Raw genomic sequence first — 26,386 nt, 5'->3', positions numbered from 1 at the left:
CCCCAGCGTTTGCCACCTTCATCCAGGCTAGGGAGGATGCACGGTGCTGGTGGGCAGTGCCAGCTGCAATTCACAGCAGCCTGAGAGAGGATCTGATCAGTGCTCAACAAGAGTTAAAGGGTTGGGGGCAAGAGGCTGGGGCCAGACTCAGTGGTGCCAGTCATAGGACAAGGGACAATGGGCACAAATTGGAACCCAGGAGGTTCCATCTGAACAGGAGGAAAAAATTCTTTGGTGTGAGGGTGATGGAGTCCTGGAGCAGGCTGCCCAGAGAGGTTGTGGAGTCTCCTTCTCTGGAGGGATTCCAAACCCACCTGGGCATTGTGCTCCTGGGCAAGCTGCTGTGGGGGATCCTGCTCTGGCAGGAGGGTTGGACTGGATCATCTCCAGAGGTCACTTCCAACCTCCACCATTCTGTCATTCTGTGATTTCAGCTGTGACTTGCTCTATCAGCTGTGGTTGGAGCTCCACTGGTGTGGGAAGCATGGTGGGGTCATGCAGGGCAGTGTCTGTCTGGCTGCTCTGAGCCAGGTGAGGGAGATGCTGCAGGGAGCATGTGATCCATTAAGGAGTGCAGTCGTGAACCTGTGCTCAAGCCAGCAGTGCACAAGCAGGCACCTTCCTTCCACTGCTGCCTTCTGCTTGCCTGACTCCCTCAGGACATACTCCAGCCCCTCCATGTCCTCCTTTTAGTGAGTGCCCCAAAAACCAAACCCAGTACCCAAGGTGTAACCTCACCATTGCTTAGCACAGAGGCACAATCGCTTCCCTGGTCCTGCTTGTCACACCTCTGCTGCCCCAGGTCAGAGACTTCGTTGTCCTTCTGCAAGCTCAGGCAGAAGAGTGAGCCCCTGTTCAGCACTGACACACCCAGGGTGACAGTACCCACGTCCTGGCACCAGCCCAGCTGGGCAGCGGCCAGCAGTTCCTCTCCCCACCCAGGGCTGATCTTTCACGAGTGCGGCCAGGGCAAGGTTGGGTGGATGAGGGGAGGCAGACTTCTCCAAAGGAAGGAAACCATAACTGGGCAGCAGCTCCTGCCCGTGGGGATCTCTCAGTGGGGAAGTCGCCTTCCTCCTGCCGGCTTTCCAGCCATGAGAAACGCAAGCACAGGGCGGCTCTGTGAGCGGCAGCCAGCGAGAGCTGCTCTTCCCTCAGCCCCTTCTCCTCCATCCCTCTCCACCTTGGGCCCTTTTGCTCGCCTTTTCTGGGTCTGATGGTGAAAAACGCTGCTGGAGGGGGAGGGGAAGCTCCTCAGGGTAATTATAGAATCGGGAAAACATGTTGTCTGACGACAGCGTTGCTAAAGAGGGAGGTTTAGAGCATGGGTCTGGAATACAATCAGCTCGCACATACATGACCTGGCTTAACCCCTCCCAGGGATGCAGCCACCAGGGCCACTGGGGCCAAAACCCTCCCAGGCATCTCCTGGTCATGGCAGAGGGTGGGAAGGGGGCATCTTACCCTGGTGACGTGTCCCCTTGGGCTGTGGAGACTGGGAGCGCTCCCTAAGGCCACAGCTGGGCTGGGTGGTCAGGGCTGGATGCCAGCACCCACAGGACGTAGGGCTAGAGGGCAAGAAAACATGGTCCTGCCCTGGCCAAAGTCATCCCAGATGCTTTACTGCAGGAAGGAACACAATTCCTCTGGTGCCACGAGCCCAGGGATGTTTAGAGCAAGAGGGAGGTGGGTTCAGGGAGTCACCTAAACCTCCAGGACTGTAAGAATCACAATCCTTGGTGTTACCATTAGATGCTTAACAAAGCACCTCTCCCACCAGGCTGCCCAGAGCACCCTGTGCCCAGTCCTCTGGACAGTCAGGAGAAAAGCATCACCACTGGTCATCCCTGAGAAAAGCTGGGCATAAACCCCTGCCAGCACTTCTTATCCTTCTTCTGTTCCTAAGGATCACATGGGCAGTTTGTAGATGAAGGACCAGGACCCCCATTCTCACTAGCTATAAAATTGGTTCTTCAAAACTCCCAAACCTGGGAGAAGCAAATTGCAAGTCTCATATGAGCATTTTCCCCCATCCCATCCCAACCCACCCCATCCCTGATCCCTCCTTACTCATACCCACACTCCTGCCAGCTGAGGATGTGCTGCTTCTGGCTCGGCACAGCATGATATGAGATGGGGATGTCCACGGGTGGGCAGAGGGGCTTGTGGGAGGGTCAGAGGCAGCATCTTGTGGCTACATCTGATGGATCTAGTGTGAGGGGTCCCTGCCCATGGCAGGGGGGGGTTGGAACTAGATGATCCTTGAGGTCCCTTCCAACCCTAATAATTCTGTGATTCATGCCACCAGGTCCACAAGTGCTCTTAGACCTTGCAGCCTGAGGGTACCTAAATTAGCCCTAATGCTTCAGCTACACGTCTTCAGGCCCATCCATTGAGCGGGGGCTCTGCTGGAGTCAGAGGACTTTATGACCTGCATGTGCTATGTCCCCAGGAGACAGATGAAGCCATGATGCTGTCCAGAGTGGGCAATGAGGAAGGTGACCACCCTATAACTAGGTACAGTGGGGTCCTGCCTCCCCACTCCCACCAAACAGCTTCTGACTGATGACCAAGGTGTGGGTGCTTGAGCTGTCTCCTTTTCCTTAGCCCTTAGGTTATTTTTGTCTTAACTTTGGGTTTGTGAAGCTGCCTTGATTCTGGTTCTGGACCTTGCTTTTAGCTCCAGCATCAGCCATGAGAACCTTTGTGGACTCATTTGTACTTCAGCTGCTTTTTGGGTGCAGATTGCCATCTTCAGCCCCTGGACCTCTGACTAAAGGCAAATCCCTCCCTGCTCTGCCCTGCCTAGATACTGCTTTGGCATCTGCCTGGCTTAGTTGATTTAATTCATCTTCTCCTCTCCTTTAAACCAGCCCCAACCTGACACCTTTCCAGAGGAGAAGGCAGCAAGGGGGATGTGAGGCTGGCATGTGGCTTCTCATGGGGCAACATACAAAAGCATCACGATCTTTGCAGCCAAGGAGGAGCAAAGCCACATTCAGCTGATGTTTAACCTCCTTTCTGTCCCTATGCAGCCACACACAAAAAAAAAAAAGGAGGAAAAAAAGGAGGGAAAAGAAAGGAAAAAAAAAGAGGAAAAGGAGAGGGAAAAAAGAGGAAAAAAGGGAAAAAAGGAGGGAGAAAAGAAAAAAAAGGAAAAAAGAGGGGAGAAGGAAAAAAAAGAGGGGAGAAGGAAAAAAAAAGAGGGGAGAAGGAAAAAAAAAGAGGGGAGAAGGAAAAAAAAGAGGGGAGAAGGAAAAAAAAGAGGGGAGAAGGAAAAAAAAGAGGGGAGAAGGAAAAAAAAGAGGGGAGAAGGAAAAAAAAGAGGGGAGAAGAAAAAAAAGAGGGGAGAAGGAAAAAAAAGAGGGGAGAAGGAAAAAAAAGAGGGGAGAAGGGAAAAAAGAGGGGAGACGGAAAAAAAGAGGGGAGAAGGAAAAAAAAGAGGGGAGAAGGGGAAAAAAGAGGGGAGAAGGGAAAAAGAAGAGGGGAGAAGGGAAAAAGAAGAGGGGAGAAGGGAAAAAAAGAGGGGAGAAGGGAAAAAGAAGAGGGAAAAAAAAAAGAGGCATTTTTTCTTTATTTTATTAAAATCCTTTCTCCCAGAGTCCTTGTTTCTAAAGATAATTCCAGCCAGGGCTGCACCCTCTCCTGCCTGAGGCAGCTCCTGCAGTGGAAATCCCCTTTCCTTCCTCACCACCTCATTTTATCCGCTCTGAAGTCACCTGCCTTGGGTAGATTCCCCCCTGAAATCCCCCAAATCCCAGCCCCCTCCAGATCACCACCACCAGGCACTGACAGCTCTTCCCACTTGGCAGGGAGCTGGGTCCTGGCCAGCACTGCCCTGAGGAGGAGGAGGATGGTGAGCAGAGGGCTGGGAGGGATTTCTCGCTGCTGATCTTGGGACATTCTTTCCGAATCCGGGGAGTAAACAGACTCTCCAAATTTAGAAAGAACAGGACTGGAAAATTTAAACATTCCTTGAAGAATTGGTACAAAGCAGAGGGGGGTGGGGGGTGCTGGGGGGGTGGTGGTGTGGGGTGTTGGGGGGGTGCTGAAGATGATCTCACAGACGCTGCTGAGCCAGATGAAAAGCTCATGACTCCGGCTGGGAACGCGAGCGAGGGGCCAGTTTCAGGTCGGAGCGCGATATCGCCACGACAAAGCACGACATGGTGATGGGAAGAGCCTCTGCGCTGCATGGGGGTCCCAAGCCCAGCACTCCAGGCTGTGGGGACCTCTACTGCCACCCTGCTGTTGTCCCCAGCTGACCTACAGAGAAAGCACCCAGCCCAAGGACCGGCAGGAAGGACAGGATGCGTGCCCAAGCATCGTGGGGCTGAGCAGCCCGAGCCCTCAGCTGTCACTTTTAGTCACCAAATGGGAGCGAAGGAAAATCTCCCCACCCTCCATGACAGCTGGACAAACAGAGAGGAGCTGGGGAAGCTCAGCACCCAGGAACTCAGCACCACACACACACAAACACCACAGCCCTGGCCAGGCTCCAACACAAGAAATGGCAAGCAGGAGCCATCAGGGAGTGATGGAGCCAGACGTTGCTGCTGCTGCTGCTGCTGCTGCTGCTTCATAAACAGATAATGGCTGTTAATAAAACCCAAGCTGGGCTTTGCAGAGGGGGAAAGAGAAGAGTGGGGGATGGGAGGGGAAAAAAAAAAAAAAGCAAAGAAAAGGCAAAAAAAAAATAGCATAAAAAAGGCAAAACCCTGAGGGTTTGTGCTGAAGTAAACAAAGGTTAAAGAACAGTCAGGCTCCTGCAGGAATAGCAGAGCTGGGCTGGGAGGGAGGGAGGGGGCATTACGTAATGCAGGAAAAATGTTGGCTCCATTCAGTTTTCCACCACTTCATGTGATGTCAGGAAAACCATATAAATCAACAGGCTCTCTGCTCCCACGGATGGAGGGCAGTGAGCAGCACTATTTATACTGACACAATTAAAGAAAAGAAAAGAAAAGAAAAGCAAAAAAAAAAAAAAGAAAAGAAAAGAAGTTAAAGAGAAGAGAAGCTGATGATTTCCAAGACTGGGAATAATTGACTCAGATTCCTCCTTCCCAGCCCTGCTGGAATCGTTGCTTGCTGGGCTGTTAACCCTTGAGGGGATCCCTGCTGCCGCTCCTGCCACCCCCAGCTCCCCCTGTTCTTGCCCATCAGCCTCTGTCAGCTGCTTCAAGGCTCTGAAGAATCACAGAGTTGTTAGGGTTGGAAGGGACCTCAAGGAGCAGCCAGTCCCAAACCCCCTGCCATGGGCAGGGACACCTCACACCACAGCAGGTTGCTCACAGCCACCTCCAGCCTGGCTGCAAACACCTCCAGGGATGAGGCTTCCACCACCTCCCTGGGCAACCTGTGCCAGGCTCTCACCACCCTCATGGGGAACAACTGCTTCCTAACCTCCAATCTCAATCTACACATTTCTGGTTTTGTTCCATTCTCCCCAGTGCTATCACAAAAATGATGAGATGGAGGCAAGAAAGAGTAGTCAAAAGATAGGGACACTGAGGCAAGGATGTGTGGCACATCTGTCAGGGCTGGGGAGCACAGAAGGGCTGCCACTGTGGGCTGGGGATCATCAGGATGGGGATTTTTGGGGTGCTGGCATCCTTTTAGGGACAGGATCCTGAGATTTCAGCAGCCCATGTCCCCACCAGGGTCACAAGTGAGGACCTCAACCTTGGACACAGGATGGTTTGGGGCAGGACAAGGTGCCTGAGCCTAGAATGGACAGACCAAGGAGTCAACCCCCACCAGGGTGAGGGTCCAGAATCAGACCTGGCCTCACATCCCATCCCAAACTTCCCAAGCCCTGTGGAGCTGCTTCTAAGCCAACCCAGACCACAGGCAGGAGGAAGCTGTGTCATCTGTGGCAGCCTACCCCTGGATGCTCTCTGCAGCCACTTCCAGTCATGGTTTCCATGTCAAACCCTGCCCCCACCCCAAAACCCACTCTTCTACATTTCAGTTCCCGTTTTCTCCAGCTACTGGTGGCCTGTGTTCCATACCAGGGCTGCTTAAGGAGGCTGAAGCTTTCAGGTTGAGGGTCTGGGCTCCTGGAGCCCAGGAGGATGGAAATGGCCACCCTGGAGATGGAGAATGCATTGAAGATGAAGGCTGCCCTAAGGATGGAGGATGTGTGTGCCCAAGGCGGGTGCAGGTTTACTCGTGGAGGGCTCAGAGTGCCCCTGTGAGTCCTGCCATTGGGGTGCACTAGTACCACAGGGGTCCCCCAAGGCTCCCCTCACTTTCCTAGGAAGGAGAAGGCCCTGGGGCTTTCTGGGCCACCTCCCTCTTTCCCAAGGAGGGCTGAGGGAGTGGGGGGTTTGCTGCCACAGCACTGCCTCTCGCCCAGCCCTGGGAAAGCGCTGGGGAGTGCCAAGGTCACGTCCTGAAGGCTGTTTCCTGACCCGTGCTGGTGACTAAGCAGGTTCCTTCCCAGATGTCACCAAATCCACCTTCTCCTTCTCTTGCACCACTCATCAAGCTTTGTCCTTGTTTATGCCATGACGACCTTGGGGCCACAGGCAGGGCTGCTGGGCTGGGGGTTGCCAAAGCAGGCTCAGGCCAGTGTCCTCCAGCACCGAAGCCTCGGCAGAGCTCCTGGGCCGTGGGAATTAACTTTGACTTTGTGCAGCCCCTGCTTGCTTTTGAAACTCTTCAACCAGGGGATTTATTCCCACTCTGTCTCTGCTCTCCTCACCACAACACAGATGGCTCTAGTTCAACAGCTCTTTGAAGGCAGTGCCCTTGCATGGGCAGGGCTCCCTCAATGCCACTGGCTTGTGCCACCTACCTCATCACAGCTACCCCTTCCCAGGGTCTGCCACGTGGCTGGGTTTGTGGGAACAGCTGCTCCCAAGGACACAGAGGTTGGTATCCCACCACCTGGGCCCCAAAGCAGTCCCCAGTTGCCACAGGATGAAGACAAGCTCAGGGAACGGAGTTGATCCCATCTCACTGCTTCCAGCACTATCCAGGAGCCTGGCTGAGCTCAGTGGGACCAGAGCCTGTGTGGGGCAGCACCTGCCCACCCCTCCATGGGCAGAAAGCAGGCAGGTGGGCAGTCAGCCTTGAGGGAGGCAGCTTTAGCTATCCCTTCAGCAGCTCTTCCTCCTCCTCTCTGCTGGGTGGGAGCATTTTGCCCACAGATTGCCTGCCCCCTGCTTTGCTCTGCGGTGGGGCTGTCATTAGGGCCTCCTCCTGCCTGTGTGCTCACCTGGACAGCATCACCTCCAGCAGATCCTCACTCACCCCATGACCACTATCTGCCTCTGCCCTCCTCCTTCTCCTTCTCCTTCCCAGCACATCCACAGATTCCCTCTCCTGCCCTCCCTCTAAGAGCAGGAGAGGGAGCCAGATCCAGCCCTTGCAGTGTTCACTGGGAACAGAGAAGTGCAGGGGCTGGGGAACAACAGGCACCTTCTAGGTGGTTGGATCCATGCCATCACAACCCCTCAGGACTCTCCTCTCTCACTCACCCTGGCCAGCAGATGCAGTTGTGGGGACAAAGGAATGAATGTACAGGGAGGGTCAAGCATTCTTAGTCCACGTGTGGGGATGTTCCTCCACCAACACAGCCACAGGTGGCCAGGAAAGCAAATGCAGATGGACACGTGTCCATAACTCCAGGCTAAGGGCACAAGCACCAGGTGAAGTGGTAGTAACCCAAGGCTCCTACCTGTGAGGATAGAGACACTGTGGAAACAGCTGTCCAGCTTGCCCAGGAGGATGGAGAGGAAGCTGTCAGCAGCCAAGCCGGCCACGTCCCGCGTGCTCTGGTCATAGACCACCACGTCCTGGTGCTCCTCAGCCTCCACCTGCAGAGAAAAGGTGAAAACTGAGTGTCAGAGAGATGAGTTCTGAGGCTGCCTCTGCTCATACCACCACGGGAAGCAAAGCTGAGTTTGTGGTCACGCAAGCAGAAGGCCCCAGCTCCACACCACCCCCAGAAGCTGCCAACGGCTTCTCAGGGCTGAGCCTAGAGACACCATGCCCAGCACGGTAACACCTCCGTAGGCACCACCCCTCTGGAAGCTCAGCCCGAGCTTGCAGATCATGCCTGAGGGCTGAAGGAGAAGAAAAATCCCTTCTTTATCTTGGTGGACATTCAGGGGGATGCTCTTGACAGATTCAGATTCACAGGCTGCATTGGGTTGGAAGAGACCATCAAAGGTCAACCTGTCCAACCCCTCTGCAGTCAGCAGACACACCTCCAACTAGATCAGACTGCCCAGGGCCATGTCAAGGCTGATCTTGACTGTCTCCAGTTTCAAATCGTTGCCCATTGTCCTCTCACCACAAGCCCTTCTGAACAGCCCCTCCCCAGCTTTCCTGCAGGTCCCCTTCAGATACTGAAATGCAGCTAGAAGGTTTCTCTGGAGCCTTCTCTTCTCCAGGCTGAATATCTCCTTACTTCCTTTTGCATTGGGCTTGCATGCTGCAGAGATGCCCTGGGGAGATGGCAAGCAGCTCCTGGGCTGCTCTTGTGGGACTTTAGGTGCCACAGACAGCACCCAGCCCTGCCACCCAGCACTGCAGAGACCCTGCAGTGGCTGTTGAGCTGGTGGGGCACCCTGTGGACAGGCAGCTGGCTGCAGGCAGGAGTCCCCCCCATGCCTGGTGCTGGCTGGCTTGCAGTGAAAGCACTCAGCACCATTCCTGTGCCTACTTGAAGGTCCATGCATTAAAAAGGAGATAAAAATCTTCACAGAGGCAGGGCTCAGTGTATCTGCTGAGTGCAGGGATGGCACAGGGGTAAGGCACATCCAGCACATCCTGGGATAAGGAGGAGGAAGCAGTGGCAGGCAGAAAAGGAGGGTCTGTGCCCCTGGGCTTTTGCTGGCACTGCCCATTGCCTACCTGCTTCCTGGTCCTCTCCAAAATCTCTTCAGGAGACCACTTGAGCAAGGAACCACTCCTGGCCACCTGCCTCCTCTTGCTGTCTCCCTGCCGTGCTCTCTCTGGGCTTGGCTCAGGGATGCTGTTGATGTGTTTGCTGCTTTCTCACCCTGCTGCAGGTGCTTCCCTGCTTGGCAACGTGAGCTCCATCCAAATCAAAGCATGGGGTGCAGCCATTCAGCTGAGCTCATCATGTCTGCTTGCTGCAGCAGGAGGACAGCCCTGCACTGACAGAAATCCTCCTGGAGCACCACACACAGCTCTGCGCTAGAAATTTGCTGGGGGGGGGGGGGGGGGGGGCTGGAGCTCAAGGGAGCTGCCTGTCCCCAGGCACTGGTGAGCAAAACTGGTCCCACAGGTCACTGGGATGATGGGAGGGAGGGAAAGGCAGTGGCAGGGTGAGAAAATGATGTGGCAATTTCAAAAGAAGGCACTGGAAAATGACCAAAGCCAGCTGAAAGATCCACACCAGCTTCTCTTCCTTGGCCATCCCTGAAGCAGGATGCTCACAAGAGCCTACCCCAAGCACAGCTGGAGGGAAACTGCTGAGAGTGTCCAGAGAAGGGCAACCAAGCTGGTGAATGGTCTAGAGGACAGGTCTGATGAGGAGCAGCTGAGGGAACCAGGATTGTTTGGTCTCTGAAGGGGGAGTCACTGCTCTCTACAGCTCCCTGAAGGGAGGGTGCAGACAGGTGAGGGTTGGTCTCTTCTCCCTAGCATCAGGTGATGGAAGGAGAGGAAATGGCCTCTGAAAATGTGCTAAGGGTTGAAGATTAGGAAAGAATTCTTTCCTGAAAGAGTGGTCAGGCATTGGAACAGGCCCTGGACATGCTCAAGAAACGTGTGGCAATGGCACTTCAGGACATGGTTTAATGGCCATGGTGGTGCTAGGTTAATGGTTGGACTTGATGGTTGTAGAGGTCTCTTCCAACAGAAATAATTCTATCATTGTATGAAACACCAAGCCAGCTGAGAGCCAGGAGCCCACCAACCCTTAATAGGGCCATTATCCCTTCAAGCCCCATTGCCAACACACCCCCAAAGCCTCATTCCCAAAACCCCATCCCCCAAACCCCATCCCCCAAACCCCATTCCCAGCCTGAAGCTCTGTGCCAGCAAAAGCATCTCCCCTAAGAACACAGTGAGGCGGTGGGGGGACACATCTAGTTATGGTGGGAGAGGGGCTCATCCTGGCTGCATGGCCCAGGCACAGGGGGAGATAGCAGCTCTGGCTGAGCAGAATGATCCCACAATAGGATTTAGTGTTCCCTCGGCACGGGGAGGCTTTGTTTGGGCCATTAGCTTGGGGTTGCCGGGCGACGGCAGGGATGTGCGACACGCTTTACATCTTATTAGAGTTGCAGGCTTGCACCGGATGGAAAAGCCAAACCAGCCCCGGCCTCCAGTGGCCTGGATGCAGAGAGCACCTCCCCAGCCTGCCAGGGTGAGGATGCTGCTGGGATGGTCCCGAGGAGCACACGAGCAGCCTGCGTCGGCACCACAGCTCCTGGCCACAAAGGGAAAGAAAGGGGAGGGAGAGGTTGAACCAGCTCCAGGAACCTCAGGGCAGGCACGGTCCTGTCTCTGGCCTTGTACATCTGGAGGGGAAAAGGTGACCAAGGGAGAGGAGGAAGGTAATGCTGAAGAGATGCTCATGGCCAGATTCCTGCCTCTGCTGGGTGCTGGGGTATGGCTGAGAACAGAGGAGATCCTCCAAGGAGCAGCACAACTCCATGGAGGTTGTCCATCACCCCAAGCCTGCTGAAGTAACCAAACTGCCAGGCACCACACAGAATCACACAGTGACAGGGGCTGGAAGGAACCTTTGGAGACCATCAAGTCCAACCCCCCTGCCAAGGCAGGTTCACTTAAAGGAGGTTCACACCCCCACTCCAGAAAGGTTCCCCAAACATCTGTGTGGGGTCAAAAGACTTGCTGTCCCTTGTTGAGAGGGGCTTGCACCCCCCTGTGTGCCTTCAAAAAGCTGCTGGCCCACCCCAGCACTGGAGGTGCCCCCAGATGTCTCAGCTCACCATAGAGAGGAGGTTGGACTGGGTGGCCTTTAAAGGTCCCTTCCAACCTAAAGCATTCTATGATTCTACGACAAACCTCCTACCAATCAGCATCTCAGCTTGGGAGGGGTGGCCAGCCAGGAGCAGGACCACCCAACTAAACCCTAGCTGAGACCATTCACTGCCTTCATGCCAAGCCCAGCGTGACGCTCAGCCTTCCCTCCACGGTCCTTCCCGGTTCTGCCTGGAGGCAAATTTCCTTGTGGGGATTTGATCCAGGGCACTGGGTGATTCAACACAGTCCAGGTCCCTGCTCCACCTCTCCCTGGCTGCCAAGCAGGGCTGCTGCTGCTCTCCAGGTGATCCAGGCTAAGATAAGAGCAAGCTATTATTATTATTACCCCAATTACTACCGACATCTCGGTCACATATCGCTTCAAAACACGGTGAATCACCCAGCTGAAATCACAGGGCTGCCATCAACATGAAGAGCAGCCAGGCACAAGGCTCAGAAATGAGCCCCAGCCTTCCCTCAAGCCAAACAGCTGCTTGCTGAGCCATGCTCCCAACTCAAAGAAATGAATATTCCCATTGCCTGAAGAGCCCCTTGCCATGCCCCAAACCAGGGCCACAGCTGCCCTGGAGAGAGCTGCGTTTCAGGAAGCCAGAAGAGGTCGAGAGAGCTGGAAAGACTTTCCAAGGGCATCTTGGAGAAGTGAAATCTTCAGCATTTCCCTCAAGAAACGCTAGTGAAAACCCCAAGCAGGAATTTCCCATAACCTCTGCCCCCCAAACTGCCCTGAGGAGCTGAATTATTCCAGTTGTGACTGGAATTTAGTATTGGGAGAGTGTATTCTTGGTATTGGGGGGAAAGGTTCAAACCCAGAACCAGAGGAGGACACTTGGTGATGCCATTATGTGTGTGTGTGTGGAGAGAACCTATTGCTAATTGGGAAAGGAACTGCTGCTGTGTTTTTTTCCCAGCACCATGGGACAATGGTGCACAGCGGGGTCTTGGGGGGTGGTGGCTCATCTGTGCCCATGATCACAGGCAGAGGGCCACAGAAAACACCTTGTTTTGAAAAGACCTTTGAAATCATGGAGTCCAACCACGAACCCAGCACTGCCAGGTCCCCACTAAACCATGTCCCACAGCACCTCAGAATATTTCACTGAAGAAAGAAAGGGATTTTTATTTCCCCTTTTCAACCAGGTGCTCCTTCTCTTGCACCAAAAAGGGAAAACAGCCAGGAGCTGCACCACTCCAAACTGCAGCATCCTCCCTGGAGGTGTTCAAGGCCGTGCTGGATGGGGCTTTAAACAGCCTGATCTAGTGGAAGGTGTCCCTGTCCATGGCAGGGGGGCTGGAATTAGATAGGTCATAAACCCCTCGACCAGGCTGGCCAGGGCAGTGGGGGAGTCTCCATCCCTGGAGGGATTTCAAACCCATGCAGATTGTGGTGCTGAGGGAGATGGTGTAGTGATGACCTGGCAGTGCTGGGTTAATGGTTGGACTGAAAGATCTTACTAGCCTCTTCCAACCAAGATCATTCTATGAGCTTTAAGATCCAATCCAAGCCAGACCATTCATAGAATCAATAAGGCTGGAAAAGACCTCAAAGATCATCAAGTCCAATCTGTCACCCAACACCTCGTGACTACTAAACCATGGCACCAAGTGCCACATCCAATCCCCTCTTGAACCCCTCCAGGGACGGTGACTCCACCACCTCCCTGGGCAGCCCATCCAGAAGCATGGTTAATGGTACCCTCCATCAAGAGCAGTATGGAAAAGAGGAGCATGAATACTGCACAAACCCTCTCCCCCACCCAATTTGCACTCAGTCAGGAGGAGCAGAAGGGACACACAAGAGGGGTTGCCCAAAAGCTTTGCTCTGGATCAGCTCCTGCCTCCTTCCCCAGCGGCGATCCCCACGCTGGGTATCACCAAGCTGGGATGCTCTGGTTGATCTAGCAGGTAGATCTAGACTGGACATCAGGAAGTAATTCTTTACACTGATGAGGCACTGGAACAGGTTGCCCAGGGAGGTCATGGATACCCCCTCCCTGGAGGTGTTCAAGGCCAGGCTGGATGAGGCCTTGAGCAACCTGGGCTGGTGGAACTGGATGATCTCTGAAGTGCCTTCCAACCCAAACTATTCTATGAATCTCTCTTTGCATGGGGCAGGCAAGGAGGAGTGGGATGAGGTGGGGGCTCAGGGCTGCCCTTTCCCTGCCCGGGCAGCCCCTCATCCCCGCAGGCTGCCTTTGTTTTGGCAGCCCTGGCCGGCTGGGAGCAGGAAACAGGAGGAGGGCGGGAGGCCGTCAGGAGGAATAATGGGGCTGGACAATCGAGCCACTGATGTCACCCTTCCTGCCATCTGCTCCCAACGCCAGCCGTGCCCCCTGTCCTCCCCCTCCTCCCCCTGCTTTGTCCCACTGCCTCCCCCAGCCCTGGTTGATGGCAGGTGGAGGCAGGGAAATGATATGGGAGTCACGAGAGTCTAAACCAGCTTTTGGGGGTCTAAACCAGGTTTCAGCATCCTCCTCCAAGGCTGTGTGCACCTCGAGGCAGCAGATCATATTGAGATCCGAGGGTCTGAAAATACATCCATGACCCAAGCAGCTGAAATCAGAGGTGCAGGGGAAGGAGAAGGGAGGACAAGAAACCTTTCCCCCAAAATGCACAGTTGCAAGAGGAAGGACCTGGACACCCCGAGCAGTGGACACCACCCCTGCTTTATGCCAGCTAAGGATACGGCTGTGATCTCCCTTGTCCCCCCGCCTTCCAGCTTCCCAGGGCAAGTGGCTTAACCTCACAAGGGTGCCCTGAAGCCTCATTAATTCCGGAGAGCCGGCGCGGTGGAGGCTGCGCAGAGCAGCCGCGGGGACACGCTGCCTCCTGCCCGCCGCTGCGCCCGCCGAGATTTCAGCCAGAAAAGAGCAGGAAAAGGCAAAAGCCCTCAATTAAAGACGGCGACAAAGCCTCTCCTCCACCCCCTGAGCACCCCTCGTCGTCAGCACGTCCCCAGCCGGTGCCTGGACCGCTACACAATGATCCAGGATGGAGGAAGAGGAGGAGGAGATTCCTTCTCCTTCGGGGACAGAGCTAAGATGGACCAAGCCCTTTGGGAGCCGCCGCTCCTCTGCATCAGCAGGTTTGCCGGCGGATGGCATCAGCTGACACTAACTCTTCCATGCTTCCCTCTTCCCCATCATCCTCCTCTTCTTCCTCCCCCCTTTCCCTTGCGCATCATCGTTTTTGCCGCTGCTGCTGCGGCTCCACGTGACGCTGGCCACTGCAGAGGTGACCCTCGCCGGGAGGAGGGCAGCGGCGCCGCTCTCCCTCCCAAGCCTGCGAAAAACTGATTATTCTGCTTGATTCTCCCGGGGATTCGAGAGCGGCTAAAGCCCTTCAGGAATCAAGCGCCGCAATCCCCTGCAAATCGCGCAGCCCCGCAGCATCACGGCGGCAGATTGGCGTGAGGCCGAGCCCCCCCCTCCGCCCCCCGCCTCCGCGCTACGCTTCCCCTTGATCCCGCCGGGGTGATGTCACCGGCAGCCAATGCGGGCAGCGGTGGCTTCGTGGCGGCGGAGCGGGAGGGGGGGGAACACACGCTGCAGATGGCTCCAGCTGGGCCCAGCATTTGATTAATCGCCTGAATTACCCTCGCTTTGCCATAAAATTACAAGGCGGGGGATGGAGGGGGGGTGGGGGGGTGAAGAGCGGTAAAAGCGAGCCGGTGGCGGGGCGAGCTGCGATGGCAAGCCACCCTCCGGCTTGTCCTGCTGCCTGGCACCCAGCGGTACCCAGCAGCACCGCCAGCAGCATCTCGGCGGAGGGCAGGACCCAGCCTATGGCACCGCGGGGCACCCGGAGCCTGCAGCCCAGCTCGGTGGCTCAGAGCCACCTCTATTATTTAACCAGGAGCGATAGAGAGAGGAGTCTGGGAGAGATAATGTGCCATGACACCGGATAAGAGCTTCTGGCGTCACAGGGGAGGAGGATTACATGTCCCTGAATGGAGTTAGAGATGACAGAGGGGAGGGGAAGAGTTTTTAGCAGGGGATTAAGCTTACGGCTCCAGGAAGGCTTTGGGGGGTTGTTTGCTGGCACAGGACAAGTCCCAAGGCTGATATACCTGTTAGACTTGCCTGGGGAGGGCTCCTGGAGCAGGGAACCACCTCACTGGGGTGTGGGAAATGAACAGCTACCTGAGGACAGCCCTGTGGCCACATGAGCTCAGGCTCCAGCTCTCCTAAGAGTGCCAGAGAAACACCAGCAGATGCTGGAGTGACAGGATGGAGGAAGAGGTTTCATGTACCAAGCACAGACCGAGCCTTAGGCCAGTTTGCATCCCACCACCAATCTCCCCCTTTTCCCCCCAGGAAAAGTGAAGGCCAGATCTCCTACCTTCATCTTGGAGGCAGGCTGGATGAGCTCTGTGATGGAAACCTTGTCCTGCTGGAGCCTTCTCTTGACCAGCTTGGAGCAGCAGATGTTGACGGAGCTGAGGACGTGCCAGGAGTTGTACTCCACGAAGGAGCGGCTGTCGATGACCAGGGTGCCCTCTGCTCCGTTCCTCAGGAGGCTGGCCAGCTTCTTGGGGTCCATCACCTTGCGTGGGAGCCTGTCCCCTGCCATAACGGGCCCGTCCCCTCTGTGGAGAGTGGGGGGCAAGGGGCGGAAGGGCAGGGCTGGGACGCCAGCACCTGTCTCCCCGAGGCCGATGAGCAAGGGGGGAAGGGGTGAGCGGGGCAGCACCTGGCCTGGGCTCCTCACACTGCTAACACCCAGGATGCCAACTCATTGTGCTGAACCTGGAAAGACAGGAAAGGAGAAAAGAGCTGGTCAGTTGGGCAGGATGTGACCTTCACCTTGGGCCAAGTCCCCAGAAGCTTGGCCTTCAGAAGATGCCTTCAGAAGAGTGTCAGAGCTCAACAAGCCACTCTCCAGGTATTGCCCTCCCAGCCCATGGGTATCTGTGGCTCCAGAGCCACCCAGGTCACAGATATTCTCTTTGTATTTACTTGCCCTCAGCAGAGCTGAGCTGAGCTTGACTTTGTCTAATTGCTTTTGAAGCCATGTCAGCTTTTAGCAGGCACAGTGGCTGGTGAGAGGGAGCAGAGCTAGGATGAAGAACTCCGCTGCTTTGTTCCAAAGCTGCTAACCGCTGGCTCCTCCAGGTGACCCTTACTACTCACGCCAGGAGAGGCTGTGCATACCTGTTCTCTAAGCACCTTCCCCAAGGTTCTCACCACATTGAGGCCTCCTTTAGGACCCTTTCAGGTCACAGCATCTGCAGAACCACTGGTTGCACAGATGCCTTTTGCCACCCCGGTGCTCCCCACCGCACCACGTTTGAGCGGCAAGCGCACCAGGGATCTGTGCTGGGCAAGATGCCTTCTCCTTTCCCTGTTCACAGCCCAGCACCTCCTTGCACTCAATTTGCTGCTTCTGACCTCTGCTGAGCACAGAGCTAATGGTTTCACAGAAGCAGCTTAGCTCAGCTCTGAGGTTTTGCTGCTGCATGGTAATAGCTGGTGCGGGGCCCATCAGACACAGCACCAAAGCAGGTTTGCTCCCCCAGATCTGTCACTTCACACTGGATTTCTCCTGCTTTTCTATCAGAGCCTGCTCATGGCTGTCTTGCCAGCTTGCCTCCTGGCAAGTCAAGAGAAGATGACCTCCCTTGGAAGCCAAGAAGGTGAGCTGACCTTCACTCCTGCTTTGAAGTAACAGGTCAGGCATTAGGGCAGAGGTCTTGAGAAGCTGTATTTGGACTGAGATGGCCTCAAAGTGGCTACTGCTGCCCAGCACCTAACTGAAAGGGGGTTCATGTAGAGGGGTACATATCTGGGCTCCATCTCTCTTGCTGTGGAGAGTCAAGCCTGGTGCTTTCTGAAGTGCTACCAGAAGAATGAGCTTCCTCCATGGGATCTGCAAGAGCCATAGGCAGGCTGGGAAGCATTCAGCTCAGGGTGTCTTCTGAGGGTTTAATGGCACACGTCATTGCAGGCAGGTTTTAATGGCATTAGCTTTTAATGCTGCTGCAGTCATTCAGAAAATAAGCCTGGGCTGCTACCAGGCTCCTCTTGTTCCTGCCAGAACCCACAAGCTGTTCTGTGCAAGCCTTAATGCAGCTGAATTAGGAGGACTATGAATAACAAGCCTGAAAAGGCCAGCACAGAGATTTTCATTGACTTCTGCAGGGCCAGGATTTGGTCCACTGGCTAGAGGAGGCTTAAGAGTCACCCTGATCTGAGTAAGCCAGCGGTTCTTGGAAGCTCCTGCACTCAAAGCTCCTGTTGGTGCAGGCACCTGCTGCAGTGGTAGCTCAGGACCTGAAAGAGATACTCAAGTAGGACACAAGTAGTGTGTCCTAGTAGGGTGAAAAAACAGGGACCTCAGCTACCAGCCACCAAACCTGGAGGACACAGCCAGCTTGCAGGAAACAGGTGGAAAGCCACAGAACACAAGGATGGGGATTCCAGCATTTACTCTGGCTCATGACTCCAGCATGAACAGCTTCCCTTCTTCCCTGGGCTGCCAGATCTGCCTACCAAAGCAAGGGGAGAGGTCCCAGGCTCCATCCTTGGGATCCAAGTTCCTCCTATGAGGCCACAATGGGATGAGCACCTACTGTATTGGTTGCTCAAGATAAAAAAGAGACATTTGAGTAGGGTACAAGTAGTGTGTCCTAGTAGGGGAAAAAGCAGGGACCTCAGTTACCAGCCACCCAACCAGGAGAACACAGCCAGCTTGCAGGGAACTCAGGGAAAGCCACAGAAGATGAGGATGGAGATCATCCAGTCCAACTGCCCTGCTAAAGCAGGACCACTCACAGCAGCTTGCCCAGGATCACAGTGGCCAAGTGGGTTTGGAATCTCTCCAGACAAGGAGACTCCACAACCCCTCTGGAGAGCTACTCCAGGGCTCCAGCACCCTCACAGAAAAGAATTTTTTCCTCTTGTTCAGGTGGAACCTCCTGGGTTCCAGTTTGTGCCTGCTGCCCCTTGCCTTGTTTCTGTCTACAGGGAAAAGAGCCCATCCTGATTCTCATGACCCCCACCCTTTAGACATTTCCATTTCTAGACTTCCTCAGACTGCCAGACCTGCCTCCCAAAGCAGGAGGTAGATGTCCCAGACTTCCATTTCAGGATCCAAGCTGCCAACAGGAGGCTTCCTGTGTCCCTGTATCACCCCCCTGCTGCCTCTGTTAATGCACCAATCCAAATTACAGGGTGGGTGGCAGCCCCTTAAAAGCTGCAATGGGGATGGCTCCTCCTAACAGGGGATCATAGACTCCCCTAGTTGGAAAAGACCTTAAGAACACTGAGTCCAAGCATACCCTAACATCTCTTTGCACACAACTGTCAGACCATGTCCCTAAGCTCCTCATCCAAACATCTTTTAAACACCTCCAGGGATGGTGACTCCACCACCTCCCTGGGCAGCCTGGTCCAATGCATAGTGACCCTTTTGGTGAAGAAGTTTTTCCTCATCTCCAGCCTAACTCTCCCCTGGTGCCACTTGAGGCTGTTCCCTCAAACGGCACCAAGTGTTTTGGCAGCCCCTTGGCACCATGGCAGGGCCATCACCAGCCCCATGCCAGCTCTGTGGCTCCTCACACCAGCTCCAATTAGAGCTGCCCCCACGGTGGGCAGCTGGGGATCTCCTCCCCCCTGCCACAGGACCCCTGCTCCCCCTCCCCCCCCAGCACTGCTCCAGGGGGGGCTTCAAAATGGAAACAGTTCTAATTAGGGGGTGTGAAGGGGAGCGAGGCTGGCTCCTGCTGGGAGATGACACACCTCATTACGTCGCTGCTGCCTTGCCAGAAGCCCCCCTGCTGTCGCTTGGCTATAGAGCCAGGGCACTCAGAAAGGATGCAAATGAGCCTGCTTCCCCTTCCAGCTCCCTTTCACACCCCACTCCCCAAACCACTTTCTGCATCCCATCCCCATCGGGACACCAAGCTGTGAATTCTTCTTGGCTCTTCCCATCGCATCCAAGAAAGCAAAAGGGGATGGGAGCGAGTCAGCAGACATGAAAGGCAGGGATAATCCCCCAGCAGAGGGATGGGAGGGGAAGTTTGAAGTGGGAGGAAGGAGTGATCCAACGTGAGGGCATGCACTGTGCTGTACCTCTGCAGCTAAGGTGGTGTCTGCTCTCCAGGTAGGGAGCTTTGGGCACCTTGGACATGGGCAAAGTGGTCTGGGAAAGAACAGATCCTCCATCACCTAACTGCTCTGAGAGAAACCCCTGCAGAAAAGGGATTCCATGTGTGAAGTTCTGGCAGATGACCAGGAGCTTGGGAGAATAGAATAGAATAGAATAGAATAGAATAGAATAGAATAGAATAGAATAGAATAGAATAGAATAGAATAGAATAGAATGGAATTAACCAGGTTGGAAGAGACCTCAGAGATCATCAAGTCCAACCTCTCACCCAGCACTAATCAGCTAAACCATGGCACCAAGCACCCCATCCAGTCTCTTCCTAAACACCTCCAGTGATGGTGACTCCACCACTTCCCTGGAGATTGGAGAAGATGGACAAAGAGGTTTCCCAGCTCAGCTAATAGCTGCCCTGCTGCAGGACAACCAGATGAATGTCCACTCCAGCACGCCCAAGTGAACCTGGTACCACACACAGCAGCCAGGTCCCACTCTCAGCTCTTCCTGAGGAAGACAGGGCAAGGTTGGTCCATTCTGCTTCTCTTTCTTTACAAGGGATGGAGATGTCTGAGTGTGGTGATAGGAGCTGTAACCTTGCCATTAGATCCAAGACACAAGGACTTCTCTAAGGGTATGTCCAGCCAGGTCAAAGGCAGATGAGCCACTGCTCTGCCAGCAACCACAGGACGTTCTGAAGCCAAACTGAGGGGTGGTGAGTCTATCCCCAACTACCAGGTATCCCAGAGAGCAGTAGACCCTACAAGACCTTCACAGTATCTCACAGGCTGTATGTAAGGTGGTCTCTGAGAAGAACAAGGCTCTCATGCCTCCATACTTGGGAAGGCAATGAGAAAAGGAAGAAAGATGTCCTTCTGCTCAGATGGATCAGAAGAGAAGCTGAAGGAACAGGCATAGCCATGGAGCACTGCTGAAGTAAGAGGCTTCTCACCATGGTGACAGGAGACCAGGGGAAAAGGTTAACCTGGAACCTAAATTAGGGTTTCAGAAACATAGCTGTGTCCCTCTCTTATCAGTTTATTAAAGCCATCTTAATCTTCTTGAGTGTTCCTGAAGAACATTACCATAATCCTTTAATTCCACCTCTCCCTGGAGTGCCTGTAATGAGGAGATGGGCACATGGCTTAGCTGAATGGGGACAGCCAAGCAGGAGAGGCCACACTGCAGCTGAGGGACAGAAAGATGGGCAGAGCTTAGCACATGGGCTGGGCCAACTGCCTGCTGCTCAGGACTCTGTCCCCTGTGCCACCTCCTGGGGTGTGTTGTGTCACGTGAGGGGCGCTGGCCATGGGAGCCACGAGCATGACAGAGATGTGTGTGGCAAGGGCAGGTGTTCTTCTGGTCAGGACAAGCAAGAGAGTGAGAAACCCCAAAATATGCCCCAGGCTGCTTATCTGTGTGGCCTGATGGGCCTCGGGAGCTCAGCCCTCTGCTGGCTCAACACAGGTCACTGAGGTGGAGGCTACTTCCCTCAGTCTCTTCTTGTCTTGCACAATGTCCCTGAGAGATGTGTTATGGGAAGGGTGCAGATCTGGTTTCTCTTGTCCTGGAGACATCAATTAGAAGGCCAGCATGTCTCTGTAGCAGCCATAGACCTCACTAACCAACATGTCCACCCTTTGCACCAAGCTAGGAGTTGTGTCCTGGTGAGCTCTACTCTCCATGCATGGTTCAGCTGAGGAGAAGCTCCCCTTGCTTGCCTGTGTGACCCCAGGAACACCTTCCCACCCTGCAAGCGAGACAGGACCTACAGCACACTCCCCCCAGCTGGCATCTCCCCCTGGAGTTTCCCAGGGGCTATGAGCACCACAGAGGAATGCCTGCTGGTTTGTGCCCAGGAAGCCACGAAAGCAGCTGCTCCTGAAGAGCTGCCACCTCCACTGGGGACCAGCAGCACTGAGCTAAGCAACCTTCTTTTTCCTCCTGCAGCCCGCATGGGCAAAGTCCTCTGAGCCCTGCAGTGAGATGCTCCTCCATTCATCCAGGTCAGCCTTGCCACCAGCCCAGGCTCACTGACTGGGACTCTGTCAGCAGACCCCCACCAGCCCCAGCTCTCCAGAGCCAGGTTAAGATGTAAACCGTGGCGTTTGCTCCGAGCCCTCCACCACTTTTTCTCTCTCCTCATCCCCCTTCGTCCGAGTGCCTCGGCACTCAGCGAGCTCCCCTCGGCAGGCTCCTGCTGTGTGAGGGATTCCTAAATCAGGGGCCGATGGCTAATTATTGTTATTTTGCAGCAGCAATCAGGGACGTGGGGCTCATTAACAAGTTAGCTCCTCTGGTTTCCCTGGAAACCCGCAGCTGCCAGGCAACGGCTGCGTCTCCGGCCCGAGGCGATGCTACTGCAGCGCCTTGGGCTCGCCCCGGGAAAGATGCCGAGGTCCTGCGCGGGCTGCTGAACCCAGCTTAGCAAATGAGGTGGGCTTGGGAACCTCCAAGGCGTGTCCCCCCCTGCTCTAATCCATCTGCTGCGAAGCTCAAGCCCATCTCCTCATCTCCTCCTGCCACTCACAGCATGGGAAACTGCGTAGCGGCTTCTTCCCCCCGCCCCCCTCTCCCTCCCCCCCCCAGCGAGAGAGGAAACCTTTCTCCAGGGGTGAGGAATTTGGAGCAGTAATGACTCCCCAGGGTGGCAGTGGGACAAAGCTGTCAGGTGCCTGCAGTAGCCGCTGTGGAGGTGATGTAACCACCGATGGTTCCTTACCAGCTACTCGAGGTCCCTTTAAAAGGCAGCACAAAAGATTTCTCTGCTGGAGGATGGAAAGAATAGAGCATTCCCACCCCCACCTTTTCCTCCTTAAAACGATGCTAGGAAACCCTACCGTCCACATCCACTAATCCAGGCACGAGTCTGCTTGTCCACCTTTCCCTGGTGAACCTTAAGAACGGGGAGAGACATCTCTCAAACCCCAGCAGCGTGAAGATGGAGGGGAGATGGTGATACAGTCCACTGCCCTGGCTCCTCTCCCCCCCAGACCCACCCGGGGTTTTCCAGGATAGGCAGAGGACTGCTCCATCCATCCCCATTCCCTCTCCAGCCTCATCCCTGCTGACTCCACATCCCCACCTCAGCTCTCTGCAGACAGCTTCCCCCTGGAAGCAGAGCCTCTCTCAGCCCTCCATGCACGGAGGGCTTTGGGAAGGGGGGCAGGGGCAGCCTCCCCTTCTCCACGCAGCACACCGCAGGAGGCAGCTGCTGCTCCTTCAGCAGGGCTTCAGGACCAGCCTCTTGCTCAGCTCCCGATTTTTGTTTGGTTATTTTTTCCCCTCCTCCTCCCTGTGCCGCAGTCTCCTTTCCATCCCCGTAGGCTGGGAGCAGCACGGTGAGGAGCCCTGCAAAGAGCTGCAGGCACCCCAGCTGCACCTGCTCGCCTCCCATCTTCCCTTCTGCACCTGCAGCCCTCGGGACAGGAGGGGGTTTTTTCCCCACTGGAGGACATGGCCAAAGGACCAGGATGTCCTTCAGCAAAGGCCAGGTGGTGCATTCACACTGGGTGAGGGGCACGGTGTGGAGGCACCTGGTGAGGCTGGCATGGGGTGGTCAGACTTGGGTGGGTGGCTGGTGGCATTGAGCAGCTCAGCCATGGGAACAAAGGGATGAAAGGAAAAGGGACAAGTTTTACCTAGCTGCAGGAAGAGTCTTTGTCATGCAGCCCTCACCCCCCAGTGCACACCAGCTCTTCTGGTTGAAGTTCAGCCAAGCAAAGGGGGTTCCTCGTCCTCTCCCACCACCTGGTATTTGTCTCTCATCCCCTCCCACCACCAGTAGCTTTGGATGGGCAATGACTGCAAACAGTCACCTCCTAGCCTGCTTCCACCAAAGTGATCCATGTGCTTTAAGGATTTGCAGCCTGTCCATTCCCAGAACAACCTCTGACTGCACTGGAGGTGGTCAGCCTGGAGGTTGCATCAGGAAAAGGCAATGGGGACAGAGAGCAGGGAAGGTTATTTAGCAGGACCCTAGATGACAAGGCCAGCACCTGCTCCTCTTAGACTAGAGCCTCTAACATGATTTAGATGGTTTCTACCTTCAGCAGAAACAAAAGCTTTCATTTTAAAGCCTACAAAAGCCAAGACCAAAGGGTCTCCATGCTCTTGCTCATGCTGGGGATGGAGCTCCCAAGCAGGCTGCTTTCTAATACCAAAGCTATCTCACTTCCATCCTCGTCCTGCCAAGCCAAGAGCTGTCCAGGCTCTCACCTCAGAGCTTCTGCTTTGAGTAGCTTGGCACACAGGGGACATGGCCCACTGCAGAAGGGAAATCTAGTCCTCCTGATGCTGCCCATTGCCTGATACTCCTCCCATCATTTGCCCCATCATGATCCCATGAGCCCAACAAGCTTAGCTTGAGGCTCTCCAGGGGCTTGTTTGCCTTTTTGCAACAAGAGCAGGCAAAAGCAGCCCAGAAAGGTATGCAGTGAGATGTTTCTGCAGAGCTGGTCTGTCTCTCTCATCCTAGGACACCAGACACCATAAATACCTGCTGGGTGCATTTACAGCCTCCTGGAGAAAGGGTTTCCAGGACCTGTGTACTATTTTCCCACCCCACCTCCATGCTAAGTGGAAGACAGCACAGGATTAAGCTGTGGCTCTTCCAGGCTGCAGATAAACACAGCAGCATTTCACTACTTAAGGACCATCCCAAACCTCATGAGCTTTCCCATCTCAGCAGAGTGCCAGGGACAGCCATGGGTGAGGCAAGCACCCAGCAAACACAGGGGGCGATGATCCACTGGCAGCACAGCACCTTGAGTCCCCATAGTCAAGTGACAAACAGGGCCCTGAAGGACAACAACGTTGCTGCCCCAGGAAGGGTTTTACACACTTTCTGATGACAACTGGTGCAAACTGAGGTGCAGGTGCAGATCCCAGCCCAGGCTTCCAGCCAGCAGAGGTCAACGTCCACACTTACGTCACCCTACACGCGCTCAGACTCTGGCCCTCCTCAGGAGACCCAGAATCCAGCTCAAATGCCAGGAGCTACACTGCTTTTCCACGGGATAAGATACTCCCCAGGGCAGTAAATAGGTTTTGCAAGACTCTTCTGACCTGGCTGAAGGCTCACAGAATCCCCTCTGCGCACACAATAGCCAAACTGCTCCCAGGTTGGGGATGAATTAGCGCTTGTCAGCTCAGGAGCCACCTCTCACCACAGCTCCAATGAGGAGGCACCAACCCTGGGTTTCAGAGGATTACCTTTATCTAGAAAGAACACACAAGGCAGGCAAAGCCCAAGCTGCTGGCCCTGCCCCACTCTCTCCTCTTCCTTTGGGGGCTGTGACTCATGGCCAGCTGGTTTTGTGCTCTTAATCTGAGGTGAGGGTCAAACAAAGCACTCTGCAGCTCTTCCTCCATCCTCACCAGCCTGGACAAGCATGTGTCCATTGCCCATGTCAAGTCACAGCCATAGCTCTTCTACAGCCTGGCCTCTTTGTGGAGCATTGGGTCCTGCAGCATTTTGCAGCATGAGCCTTCCCTCTTCATCCACAGCTTCACTGCTACTCTGGGTAGCAAACTTCACTGTGGGAAATGAGCAGCAACGTTCCCCTCACCAACTCCTGGCAGATGTTGAAGTTTCTTTGCTCTGGGGGTGCTGGAGGCCTGGAGCAGGCTGCCCAGAGAGGTTGTGGAATCTCCTTCTCTGGAGAGATTCCAAACCTACCCAGACATTGTGATCCTGGGCAAGGTGCTGTAGCTGACTCTGCTGGACTAGATGATCTCCAGAGGTCCCTTCCAGTAGCCACCATGCTGGGACTCTGTGACATACATATAGATGTGTGACATCACATCTCTGGAAGTATTTAAGACCAGACTGGATGAGGCTTTGTGGTCTAATAGAAGGTGTCCCTGCCTATGGCAGGGTGGCTGGAACTGGCTGATCTTTAAAGTCCCTTCCAACTTAAGCCACCCCATGATTTGAGGGGAGAGGGGAAGCCCTGGAGATATATCATGATGCTCACTCAGAGCTTCAACATCCTCCAACTTGTTCCCATGCCAGCAGGGCTCACTCATCTCTGCTTCTGACCATGGGTGATCACATCAAACCTTTAGGGCTGCTGATTGACCCCCCCCAGCAAGGACCAATTCAGTTCTCTTCACCTTCCTGCCCCATCCTGCTAGACTCCAACTGAGCTCATGCTTATCTTTGTATCACTTACTGCTGAATGAACCTTGCTCAGGTGCCAGACAAAGAGGCAGCCAAGCTCAAAGCAGAAGGGATTGCAAGGATGACACAGAACTACAGGCATCAGCACTCAGGCAGCGAGTGGAGAACACGCTGATCTATTTTTAATGGCACAATGCTTGGTAGTGCTTTACAAAAGGACATGTCTGGGGAGATTCTGCCCAGTCAGAGATTTGCATTTGGGGCTTTGCTTTTTGCAGCAGTCAACCTCCCCCAGTGCATGGGAGGGGCTTTGTCCCCTCACCACCCCACCGAACAACTCAGCCCTGGCTGGAGGCTTGTCCCTCTGGGTCACCTTCCTGCCCTGCCATGTCCTCCTAACTTTCCACCAGAAGAGCCAAAGCTGAGGTGAGCTGCAGGTGAGGTGTAAAGGAGAGCTCCAAGCTGGCTTGGCTCCTAGCTCTCAGCCCTTGCTGAGCTAGCAAAGCTGCCAGGGACAGCTCTGCAAGGTCCTCAGCCAGCAGCAAAGCAGTTAACCTGGTTTCTCACAGGCTAGCTCACAAGTCAGCAGCGCTGGCACCCTCTCCATGCCAGCCCTCTACTCAACAGCCTCAAGTGCCAAGCGAGGCTCAGGCTGTGCCCGTCCGCTCCCCGCGCAGGGCTGCCGGCCAAGGCAGATGAAGATGGCATTGAATAACTCCACTCAGGCTCCGGCTCGGGCAGGACCAGGCTGCCATCTCCAGCTTGGAAATGAGGGCTGCTAGAGGCAACGCCAAAACAATCAGGTGACGCTGGAGACTTGGTGGTCGCTTCTTTTCCACAGCACACCCCCAGAGACCGCTGGACACTCTTTGTCTGGAGCAGAGCGCCTGGTGTCAGCCAGGAGGGGCTGGGTTGCAGCGGGAGATGTGTGGCCGAGGCAGGCGCGGGGTTTAGCGCAACAAACAGGGCTGAAACCTCCAGCAGAGCTTCTGCTGCATCAGCTGAATTGCCAGGCACAGCTCTCCTCTCACGAGGAGGCAGAAGAAAGGTGAGGTGAGAAGCCCTGGATGGAGGCACACCACACACCTCCAGGGCGGGTGAGTAAGGCGGAGCGGCGGGGCCGGAGCGGAAGGACGCACTGCATCAGCAGCAGGGCTGGAGGACACCTCT

General features: G+C 55.0%; 1 protein-coding gene across 4 annotated transcripts in view; it reads right to left on the bottom strand.

Annotated features, from left to right (window-relative positions):
* The window catches only part of DUSP8 (dual specificity phosphatase 8), a 46,732-nt gene that overhangs the window by 14,296 nt on the left and 6,050 nt on the right, over positions 1-26,386 (bottom strand). For all 4 annotated transcript variants that reach the window (XM_054171797.1, XM_054171796.1, XM_054171798.1 and 1 more), the window contains exons 2-3: positions 15,331-15,737; positions 7,685-7,823 (exon numbers count right to left, since the gene is read on the bottom strand). In XM_054171797.1, coding sequence (XP_054027772.1) covers positions 7,685-7,823; positions 15,331-15,561 — 370 coding nt within the window. In that variant the 5' untranslated portion in view covers positions 15,562-15,737. The remainder of the gene's footprint in view (positions 1-7,684; positions 7,824-15,330; positions 15,738-26,386) is intronic.

The sequence above is a fragment of the Dryobates pubescens genome, chromosome 22, assembly GCF_014839835.1.
Source record: "Dryobates pubescens isolate bDryPub1 chromosome 22, bDryPub1.pri, whole genome shotgun sequence".
Classification (NCBI taxonomy): Eukaryota; Metazoa; Chordata; class Aves; order Piciformes; family Picidae; genus Dryobates; species Dryobates pubescens.
The sequence above is the reverse complement of the archived record's forward strand: the minus strand, read 5'-3'. Positions and strand labels throughout refer to the sequence as shown.